This window comes from Montipora capricornis, chromosome 2 (assembly GCF_036669925.1).
Source record: "Montipora capricornis isolate CH-2021 chromosome 2, ASM3666992v2, whole genome shotgun sequence".
Taxonomy (NCBI): domain Eukaryota; kingdom Metazoa; phylum Cnidaria; class Anthozoa; order Scleractinia; family Acroporidae; genus Montipora; species Montipora capricornis.
Window position 1 is genome coordinate 64581488 of NC_090884.1, and position 11653 is coordinate 64593140.

An 11653-nucleotide genomic window follows, 5' to 3' on the forward strand; every position below is an offset into this window, starting at 1 on the left:
GTTTTCCTAGAAATCCAGCGGAAGTGAAAAATGGCGGAAGTCTAAACGACCCTAGTTTGAACTAAAGGGAGAAGTTCAATTTACAGTTTTAAATCAAGGTACGGTTGAGGTGACTTACATAGAAACACTAAGAGTACATACAATATAATATTTTCTCCGTACGTAAATTAATAACCGGAATATGTTTCTATTTCAAAAATTCGTCAGCAATCGGTCTCCTATAGTGCATCGTTCACGAGTGTTCTCGAATGTACCTTGCGGGGGCGTCATGTTAGAACTGTTGTATACCATTGTGGTATCTTAAGCTTCGCCGACACACTAGTGAAAATGTCAAAAACAAAGTAAAATTAAGTATTAAACACACCTCATCTTACATTTTCGTGTATGTATATTAGGGGGTTTGAGTTCATTGGGCCGTGCTGATTATTAAAGAGTGATGTGTTTCTGCGGGAGATTGCGATGATTTGTTTGGATCAGTAAAAGAAGGACATTAATCACACCACGCAAAATAATTGTAAACCATAATAGATCATCGTGAAGATTGGAAAAAGTTTGTCAGTGATGTCCGAGCTCGCTCAATTTCTTCTTACACGCGTGCGTGACATGCAAACGTTTTACAACAAACTGCTAGGGTGTGTTGCCGGGCTTAATTGAAGAGGATAAGTTGCCTAGTGGAGGATAATATGGAATCTGAGGACCATGGAAAGAACGGCGGCTGGAGTATTTTACTGGTGAGTTGTAACAGCCTTTAATTTAATCACTAGACAAACAGCATATGGGATAGAAATCTAGCACTTCACGTTACACTACACTCTCTTCAGTTAATTCTGTTTAAAATATAAGTGCTACACGGCCAACGTTTGTATAAACGTAACCTTTCCTTGTACTTGTACATGTTAATTGCCGTGACTTTAACATCTTCAGTTCCCACGGCCTGCTCCCGTCTGACCTTGTAGCTCAGTCGGTAGAGCGGCGGAGATCTAACCCGAAGGTCGTGGGTTCAATTCCCACCCTGGTCATAGTTTTCCTCTGTCCTTGTGTGGGCCTAGTTCCATCAGTAGGGCTAACGCTCACATGGTTCATATGGGATAGAAATCTAGCACTTCACGTTACACTACACTCTCTTCAGTTAAAGCTGTATTACCTGTCGTGAATTCAGCGTAGTATTTAAACAATACGCATATGTACGAATAAGGAGAGCCGGATACTATTGAGCAATTAGAGTTTACATAAATCAACGAGTTTTTCAGTCTAGTAGTTCACGGTTTCAAGTTTGCATATGCAGACATTGTAGGACCGCTCATTCTTTGTGTTGATATTACATCTATTGAAAGTCGCAGCAATTTGCCAATCAATAAGTTTTCCTAAACAATTTTTTCTAGCGTCAGTAGCACTTTGCATAGAATGAGGACATTTAATTCAACGGACATAATAGGGTGGAATTTCAATTTGAATACAAAGTGTCCACTTAGACTGAACGATCAGGACTTTTAGGAATTCAGGAATTGAAAGTTACGATACAATGAACCGTTGTAACAAGTATCGCGGCAACTCAGACCTTCAGCTTACAAATAAGGTATGATTTTCTAATATGTAATATGAGGCGGTGAATGTTTTAGACACGAGAAAAGAAGTATTGAAAGCTGCCAAGGCCTGTAAACTGGGCTCACTGATGTGTTTACTTGTTAGCGTGATTTACTCAGCACACTGCACTACATATGAGTTTCCTCCGTTTCAGATCTGGACTGGTCTTGTTGTAAGCCTTTGCCACCTGTACTAGCAATGTTCTGTGTAGCAGCTGAAGAGTCCTTCTTGGACCTTTGAAATGTGTCGTTTATGAGATTGAGTATTCGGGTCTTGCAGACGAAGGCAAGAAAGATGTATACTCCTTGAAGACTTGTCAACACCACAAAGGGGTAGATCATGCTCTTGTGAACGAGCTCTGCGGTGAAAGCGAAAAACCAAGTAAATCCCATGAGGGTAACAAGGCGGACGTATACTTTAACGACGCCTCCTCGGTCTCGACGGTTGGACTTCACACCAGTGGTCTGCTTCCTGGCAGTGTTAATGGCCCATATGGTATGGGAAAACGCTGCAACGTTGTACAAAAGAACGCAAGCTACGGGGGTTCCAAAGGCGACAATCTTGGCATTACCTTTCACTAACCAGCAAGCTTCGTCGTTTCCATAACCAATCTCCACCACTTGGAAGTTATCAAGGAGGAAGCAGGTACTCACAAAAAGCATTGGAATACCCCATGCAACGCACATGTACGTCAGGAATCGAAGGCGTCCTTCCCTAACAGACCGGCCGGGGGCTTTGGAAATCTGACTGGAGAAGGTTCGGCGGGTGTCAAACGCAATAACGGCAGTGCAGGTGAAGGTTACAAGAAACAGGTAATGAAGTACAGCTGCAACCACTCTACAAAAAATAGGCTTATCAGTGTCACCAGATCCAAACAGCCAAATAAATTGGGCCAGGAAAAGAGCCATGCATAAGCTGATAAGGTTCTTTCCCGGAAGAGGTTTTCGAAGTTCATTGAAAATGAAGTGTACTGCAACAGTCAACATCAGTGTTAGAATTGACACAGAAAATCCAACCAAGGTAAAGTACCACAGAAAGAGGCTTTCTGATTCTTGAACCTCATCTATATTAGGGTTGGGCACCAGGAGCGATGAGTTGGTAATATTTAATTTTGTATTGTTAGTGCAAATTAAGGCCGTATTGTTCTTTACGTCGTATTCTCCGATAGCGTATAATTGACCTGTGGGGGTGAGTTGTAAACTATGGTTAGGAAATAACTTGTACTCGGAGCTGCTAACGGATACCAAATTGAACGGGCACACGACAGTAAATTTAGATTTGCACACCAACAATGAATCTTTGCCAGTTTTGCTATCCTTGAAAAGGAAGTACCGGTTTGGAGGTAACCGTTGTCCCGTTTTATTCACAAAAGCAAAACTTGTTGGGTTTGAAGGTCGAGTAAATTCTCCAGGGAAAAATTCCTCTGATTGAGCGCAGCTTAATTGCCTTTGAGTAACCCTGAGGACAACCCATCTTTTGCCTGTGATGTCGATTTCAAAGGAGTTATTGAAACTGAGAAGGGCAGTCACGTTGAGGTTTTCTTCTAGTGTCATCTTGCCATCAAATAATGAAACAACACCAGCATAGAGGTTGAAAGCCACAGCGATAGATAAGTCTTCAGTTCCAACTGATATTTCGTCTATTTGTGAGGGATCCAGGGAAAATAGGTCACAAAGGGAATTGCGAAATTCGTTTGGAGATACGGACGTAATCTGGTCATCCAATGGGTACATCCAGAGTTTCACGCGGTATTTGTCACGAATGGCAGATGAAGGGCGAAGAACTGAGCTGCTTGGTTCACAGATTTCCAGATGAGGATCGTAGACTTTGCCAGAAGCACAAGTTGGAGTGACTTTAATTGGTTTGATTGATTCATCAGCGGGGCTGAATTCCAGAATTATTTCGAATGATTTGGGATTAAAGATATCTTGTTTGAGTCGAGGTCCACATAAGGCATCGCTCACTGACAAACCATTGCAAAGCAGACAATGGTGGTTTTTGAAATTTTCCTTCGTCTGTTTCGAATAGATAAGTCCGCTTGATGCGTTTAAGCATCTTTCTTCAATCTCCGTTTGGTTGGAGACGAGGCAAGTGGATACCACTGGTACACATGTGCGAATATTGAAATCTTTATCAGGTTTCACTCTCCTGTTCGGACAATACTTCAGCAAAAAGTCCAGTACTTGAGTGTTATTGTAATCCGAAGGTGGTTGAATGTTGCATCGAAATGTTAACGTCCATAAGGGTAGAAGAAACGGAGCGGGCACTTTGTTACAAAGACCGCAATAAATATTTCTGTAACTAGTACCGGGATCTGGAAGAGAGATGAAATTCACTGGAATGTCTTCTAGGATGTTGGCTGATGTAAATGCTCGATTTCTACTCTTTGATCCTGCTAAGCACTTGGCACGCACATCTTCGTCTATCCAGCCTTCGGCACAAGTCGAGATCACGAAAACCCCATGATTTTGACTGGCAAGCTCGGTGGATAATTCGAAGCATGTATAGTCGGCCTTTTCATCTCCTGGTTTATCAACCAGGCTAACTGGTTGGCAAAATTGGAGGAAGTCCGCGCAACAGTCGTGGTAATCCATACAGGCAATATCGCAATGGCATTCTGGATCGCTTGAAAGTTCATCCCACTCCGTCGACTCGTTGTTGCATCTGTTACGACAAGAAAATCTCCCATTGCAGACTAAGGATATCTGCGGCGTTTCTACCTTTTGTGTTGGTGTCGCTGTCGCTGTGGCGTTTGTCAGCCATGGCAAAGAATCATTTACTGCAGATACGCTCTGTTCGCTTGAATTAAATAGCATCTGCTGATTGGCAAGACGAGGCAAAAGAAGTAAGACACAAATGATGAAGCGAGCAAACATTGTAATTCCAAGTTGCTTCAAGTCTGTTTGGTACGTGATTCTAGGCCAAGTCTCTCTACAATAATTTTATATCCTCTAAAGTCATGCTTATCGCTGTTGTTAAGCAATAATCATTCATTTGCCACCGACAACCAGCAAAGATTGAAACAGCGCTTTTTGATATTGGTCTTATCTGTTTATCAGAAATTTCCTTTCCTCCCTTAAGGCTTTAACGGCATCTGCCAACTAATCAAATGTTCCCCTATGGAGATCTTTGGGTTAACAGAAGGTGCGCTCTCCCGACAATAGGAAAATTGTACGGAATAACAATCCCAACTGAGCTAATGCAATTTATGCAATTGATCAGGGTTTCTCTATGATCCTTCTGGGCAATACTCCAGCAAGCATCTCCCTTTTATCATTTAACGTCCGTTCAGTAATAATTACTATCTTCCAAATTATACCCTTTGATCACATTTTTCATTGCAATTGGCTAACTGTCGAAAGGTTTAAATCCTCCTGGTCATCATATATATATATATAAAATTTGCTTGAGCAAATAAACTGGGCAATATTTTAGAGACAACGATTTTAAAGAGTAACCAAGATATTGGCTATACTATTTCAATGGGCGGGCAAAAACCGACATATACGGCACATTAGGGTTGATAAATTACTGTGGACAAATCTTAGATTTGGCATTGTGTTTTGTAATATGGGAATTCGGCAGGTGAAGGAAGAACTCTAATCTTTTCTTACTTTGAGTTCCTAAACCGATTACAGACAAAAAGGAAGAAAACAAGGAAATAGGCAGCGGCTCTTCATTTCATTGCCAGTTTTCATCTTCTCTTTGTTATTGGTTTTACATGCGGCTTATTTCACGATTATTGATTTTTCGAAGAACCTCTGGCTGACAAAACTGGTTTGTGGGGCAATTTATAAGACGGCACTCATTATCCATTCAAACTAATTCATACGGCTTTGAAAGAGTCATATTGCACAATTGGATATTTGGAAGATATTTCATATTCTTTTGAAGCTGATTATAGGCAAAAATCTTTTCTTCCGACTTCTATGGTTGGTCTCTTTTGTTTTTTTAGAAATTGTCGCTACCCCCTGCAATCCGCCTTAACACAAGACATGAGCGTAATTGAAATAAGCAGTAACGGGCGTTTACGCATACTCCCCGTCAAACAGAAGATTCCAGAAGTTTGGTCGGTTATATGATAATAGGTCGTGATATTAGTTACAAACTCTTTTATTGTCATGAGAAACCTCGTAATCATCTGTTTCAGAAAGCCTTGTCCTGAGCTATATGCAGTAAGCCTATTCAGGAAGGGCTTACTGCATATAAGCTTAGTTGGTTTTCTGAAAGGAACCGACAGAATGTTTAACTTACAGTGAGTAGCTAGAGTGGCCGGGTAGTTGATCGGGGAGTGATCTGATTCGCCCGGCCTTAACTTAATATATCTGCTGCGAACTTTTATTAAGGAAAGAAAAGTACTCAAAATTTCGTTTTGCTATTTAACGCCTTTGTTGGTCGCACAAATAGGGGTACTAAAGTTGGTCACAGCTGCTAAAGCTCAGGAGGAAGAAATTCTCTTAAAAAGACGAAACAAAAATTATACCCTCCTAGCAGAGGCAGATAGATGATAAATCAAGTTAGCTTAATCAACACATGAATATACCCTTATTTCAGCGGCTTTTGCAAGTGCCCGCTTTTTTGTTCTAATGTACGTGATTGTAGGATTTTCGGGTTTCCTCATTTTTTGCGATAAAGCTATCAAATACAAAGGTTGTTGTGTTATTTCGTCGTGCATGTACTTTGTTGACCCTGCAGTAAAGCTTTAAGACCTTCAATTCATTTTATTCAAAGTTGTCTACACAGTTCCGTTAAAACCGTGATTACAATTTCCCTTAGGCAACATATTTTCGGAAATGTTTATATTATGTAGCACTATATCAGCTATATTTCAGTAAGATGGAATGGTCTTTCTTTGCGCTACCGAAACCAATGCGGACGAAATTTAGAACTGAACTAAGATTCCGGCCTTGTTAACTGTATTTGTTAGGACGAAAGCTCTTGATACGCCATCAGCAAGGCTTTAAGATTCATCAAGAACGTTCAAGGGTGACTATTATTTAGTCACTGAAAGATCCTGCGTGGCGAGAAGGGAATATTCACGTAATTGCCGCTCATGGCATCAATTTAAATAGCCTAATTTTCCGTGTACGTGCTGTAGCGTAAATTAGTTTGATTATTAAGGGGGAACGATAAGATTAGTTGTTTAGATAATTAGTGCAATTAAGGATAAGTTGCACTATATTATATATTTTTCAAACTGTCACAACTGAGAAACCTTGGAGAAAAATTACTCACGGGAACCTGCGCACGATTTTTTTCTTCGGTAAGGATGGTCAATTAGGGCTAATTTTTACAAACGACAATAGCCTACAAGCTGGCTGTCTCTTCGCGATGGGAGGCCGAGAGAGAGAGAGTGCCCCACCGCGAAGGGAGAGCCAGCTTGCAGTGGTATTAGGTTGCGATAATTAAGTACTGCTAAATAAAACGAGCAGAAGTGTTTAATTGGGCTTTAAATCATAAGGCAAAAGCCGAGTGGTTTTAGACCCAATAAAACACGACCAGCGAGTTTATTGAACGGCTTCAAAAGCATTCTACAAAAACGGTGTCCTCTTGAGTCCGAACAAAGCTTCAATGGTCAGAGGAACATTAGCATACGAGAAAAACAATCTATGCCATGTAAAGAATTCTCAGTTTTTAAAGCTCATGAAAAATTAATAATTTTTTGAAGCACAAGAAACATGCATCCGAATTGAGTACCAATCGGGAGGCCGAACTGAGTTCCATTCCAACTAACTCAAAGTTTTACCCAATAGCCCTTTTCTCATTTGCATCAGAGGACAATTTAATCTAACGTGAATGCGAGGCAATTTCGGGTTAAAACTACAAAATAGCCCGATTGTAATGCAAATGAGAAAACCTAACCGTGAATTAAAAGATTAGTAGCCTGAGAATTGAACAAAATGATATCTCAGTTCATGACAAGTGAGGCGTGGTTGATTTATTGCTAATGTTTCTCGAGTCACTTTCACATCTTTCTGACTCTGTAATTTTGTCTCTCCTCTTGCACTTTCCTTTGGTGGACTATAGATCCTTTAATTAGTCAATCTGACCATCGAGTTTTTCATTCACGTGGACCTGTCATCCAGTTTTATTGTTTTTAATGCTCATGTTTATAGAATCGTTTTTTAGAAAGTAGTAAACAAATGAATTTAAACAGATCTGTCTATCAGTCAAGGATGGTTGGTATTCGATTCCTTGCGTATCGAGTGAGCGATTCAGGGAGGCGCATGTAATGCAAATTTGAGCCTATCATTACTCAACAGACTCTTCATAACACGCGAGGATGTTTGTCCTGTTAAACCTTCCTTTGTAATCATAGAGAGGCTAATGTAATAGTGTACCTAAAGACGATTCTGGTCATACTTTTTCATAACTAACGTTTTTCGATCCTCTTTTTAATGGGTAACCTTTCTCGCTTTTTCCCTTCTCGCGATATAATACAGTTGTAATGGTCGTGAAATCAAATGGCCATTATTACAGCTCTCGTGATAAACGTGCAATAATTGCTCAAATTAAATGAGAAAAGTCATTGGGTCGACGTACGCAAGGGGTGACTTCTTATCTCTAAGCAGGCAGGAAATGACCAATTTACGTTGACGTTCCTTACATTTTCGAACGTATCTCAGAGTACCTTAAATCTCCTTGAATTATCCAACCAATGAATTTTGAGATACAAAACAGAGAGTTTTTTCTTTCCTTGGGTGACGCACATAAAAGAAGTTCCTGATGCTGTTGATCAGCCCAGGTTCTTCATCCATCACATGGCCTCACTTGATTTCCGTCGCTTACATACTTCAATTGAACGTTATAAATCACACAATGTTTGCAGGGCTGCATATGCAGTTTACAGTTCTGCCATGTGAGGTTTAAAAAGAAACACGATTTGGGGATTGACTCTGCCCTCAGCCGACTCTATTCTTGATCCAATTAATTTTGGGCGTATACCGCCGCCCTCTTGGTTCAGCTGAATGGCAGAGTGTTCCAGCCTCGGACGGACGACCAACACTTGCGGTATCAAGATAATCTGCAAAAGAATTAACCTCTCAGTTCGTTCGGACTTGGTCTAGCGCTCTCAGATAAAAGGAAAGAAAAGGAACTTTATTTAAGTGTCAAGTCTTTCTGGCGCTGCAGCGATAATTGGAGACATTGTCAACTAAAATTAACAATTTAACGCAAATTAAATCAAATGGTTTTTGATGAGAGGGGAAAACCGGAGAAAAACCTCTCGGTGCAGAGTAAAGAACCAACAAACTCAACCCACGTATGACGCCGAGTCTGAGAATCCAACTCGGGCCACATTGGTGGGAGGCGAGAGCAGAGATTGCTCAGTGGTGCGAGCACTCGTCTCCTACCAGTGTGGCCATATGTGGGTTGAGTTTGTTGGTTCTTTACTCTGCACCGAGATGCTTTTTTCCGGTACTCTCGTTTGCCCTCTCTTCAAAAACCAACATTTGACAATGATTTGCGTTGATTTTTAATTTCAGTTTATAGTTTCCCCGATTAGTGACAATAGTGCTCCAGCGCTAGAGCGACTAGACAAACAAAGTTCCTTTCCTTTCCTTTCCTCACCAATGCGCCATCCCTGCAGCCCAAGGATTGTATATATCTTAGCAATCGCCTAATAATCCTCCTTCATCAGGGCTCCTGTTCTTTATAGATTCTGTGGCACGATGAAAAACCTTGACATAATTCGAGAAAAAGTAGACAAGGAGTTTCCGGTTCTATGTTCTGGATTATTCTGTCCAACAAAATGTGGCAGGTTTGGCGTAAAAGCTTATGGTGTGCGAGAGCTGAGGAAACCAACGCAAAAAAAAATTCATTGAGGGGACGTCTTATCATGTCGGCGCTTTAGTTCCTATTTAATACACAAGGAGTGTTTTATCACGTACAAAAAATCCCGAGAGATTTCATATATCTGATAAAACACCTGCTGCGCGTGTTTTAAATGGCTTAAAATACTCCTCCATATTCAATAGCCGTTTTGACTAATCGTGATGGAAAAAAGACTAGCTCAGTTCGCCTGGGAATCGAAAAACACCCTGAACAATGAAGAAAACACTAATTACCTAGTGTTACATAAGAGGACGCGCCAAAAATTTTATTCACGTTGGCCGGTAAGCGTAAAAAAGCTCCGGTTTATTGTTTTGAGGGCTCTTGAACCAAGGACAACATACCTCTAAAACGACAGTTTAGGCCGCCAAGGACGGAAAAGAAAGAGAAAAAAGACTTTGGGAAGACTGCATTCCAAAGGCTAACAGGAACGCAACAAAATGGGCGTTTCAGTTTTACTCCGAGTGGCCGATATCAAGGAACAACAAAGACCCTTCACAAGAGTGATGTTCCTTTAAGGTTCACTTAGCTAAAATCCAGTCACTGGTTTGGCATTATATAATGTTTCATGTTCATTTGCATTCCATTGTTCATCTATTCACCCCGCTATTACCCAATCCCTCTCCACGCTGGGTGAATAACGTACTGAAGTGCCTAGGGAAATTCATCCGATTGGTCAAAACGGCTTTTTACAATGACTGCAATATTCTCGCGCGCTCATTAGCTTATTTTTATTGTCAACATTTTGTGAAACGTCGATCTGTCACGTTTTAACCAATAGCAAGTCTCCGATTTTTCCATTAGCCAATAAGAGAGCCAGACAAGTTATCAATTTGGTCGCGTCAGATTAAAGAAAATTGAAGTTTCTCGCATTTTTGTCTCGCGTTCTTCTCGTTTTGACTTAATTTTGACCCCTCTGCTGCCTTTTTGTTATTGTAAAAAACAAATTGATGTCAGTTTTTCATGCTTATGTCCTGTTATTGGCAATAAATTGCGTCATAACATTGTCAAAGTAGTCTGCGGATCCACTCGACTATCGCTTCGTGGATTCACAGCTACTTTGGCAATGTTATGACGAAACTCATGATCAATAACAGGAAAGACGCATGAAAACCTGACATCAATTTCTTAAATTGAATATATAGTAAATAAACCCCTTGTGGCGGCTGGTATGTCGGCTGATAATGTCCGCGGCTGCGATATTGTCCGAAAAATGAATATTTGGCCGAGAAACAAAGCTTCGAGTGCAAATATGAAATTTTGAGGACAATTTCTCAGCCAAGGACATTATCACTCAGCATACCAAGGGGTTTATTTAGTTTATAACCCTACCATTAATTTACATACAGGGCAAAAAAACCGCTCGTAAATAAAACCAGTGTTGAATGTGATGCTTGATTGTATTTTTGTGATGCACTGTTCAAAATTTGACTAGAAAGAAAGCGTGCCGGTCTCAGAAAAAAAATCAAATCATTTTAATTGTCAGTGCGAGTCGAAAACTCGAAAACAGGTGCTTTTTTGCTTACTGAAAGAGAAATATTATTCATCCATGAAAGACAGAATGTGCAAAGTCTGGATGACATTGTTTTCAAGTGCAGCTGGAATTTTTCTCTCCTTAAGGCCTGGCCAAACGCTTGCAACATTTCAACACAACATCTTGCAACATCTGTTGAACGGGCTGGCCAAACGTACGCAACGTTTTCAACTTTTTCAACGCAACATGTCAATGTTTATGCGCCCCAGGCGCCTAGCGCGCAACAAGTGGACCTAACGCGCATGCCCTAGTGCAAACAATGTTGCAACATCCAAAATGTTGCACGAAAAATGTGACATTTTTCAAATTTGATCCAACATCATCCAACATGTTGCAACATATCACAACATATGGCAACTGGGGTGGCCAAACGTACGCAACATGTTGCGCCCAACAATGTTGCAAGATGTTGTGTTAAAATGTTGCGAGCGTTTAGCCAGGCTTTTATAGTTAGTAAACACAGTGTATTAAATTCTCTTCTCTATAAAATGACTAGGTTTAATCTCCAAAGTATGCTCATAGCTTTCTTCACCTTCAAAGACGTTGACAGCATCTTTTGTCGACTTTTTGTACTTTGCGACCAGTTTTTTGATGTCACTATTACTAGACTCAAGAAAACCAGCTGTTTTTCCTCCATGTCAAATGAAAACTTTTCTGCTGCCTTTTTTTCCACCGGCTTTGTTGCTTTTCAACAGTAATGATCGC

The 11653-nt window shown here is 40.5% G+C and overlaps 2 protein-coding genes across 4 annotated transcripts in view; one reads left to right on the plus strand and one right to left on the minus strand.

Annotated features, from left to right (window-relative positions):
• The window catches only part of LOC138031474 (TNF receptor-associated factor 2-like), a 527459-nt gene that overhangs the window by 188965 nt on the left and 326841 nt on the right, over nt 1–11653 (plus strand). The window lies entirely within an intron of this gene.
• On the minus strand, nt 409–11635 carry LOC138031427 (uncharacterized). Of its 3 annotated transcripts, none has more exons than XM_068879130.1 (2): nt 11481–11635; nt 409–8608 (listed from the first exon to the last, which is right to left on the minus strand). In XM_068879130.1, the coding sequence occupies exon 2, from the start codon at nt 4458–4460 to the stop codon at nt 1713–1715; it is 2748 nt and encodes a 915-aa protein (XP_068735231.1). In that variant the 5' UTR covers nt 4461–8608; nt 11481–11635; the 3' UTR covers nt 409–1712. The 3 variants fall into 3 exon arrangements, with proteins under 3 accessions (XP_068735231.1, XP_068735235.1, XP_068735226.1); XM_068879134.1 differs by lacking the exon at nt 11481–11635 and adding an exon at nt 9759–10045; XM_068879125.1 differs by lacking the exon at nt 11481–11635 and adding an exon at nt 9154–9391.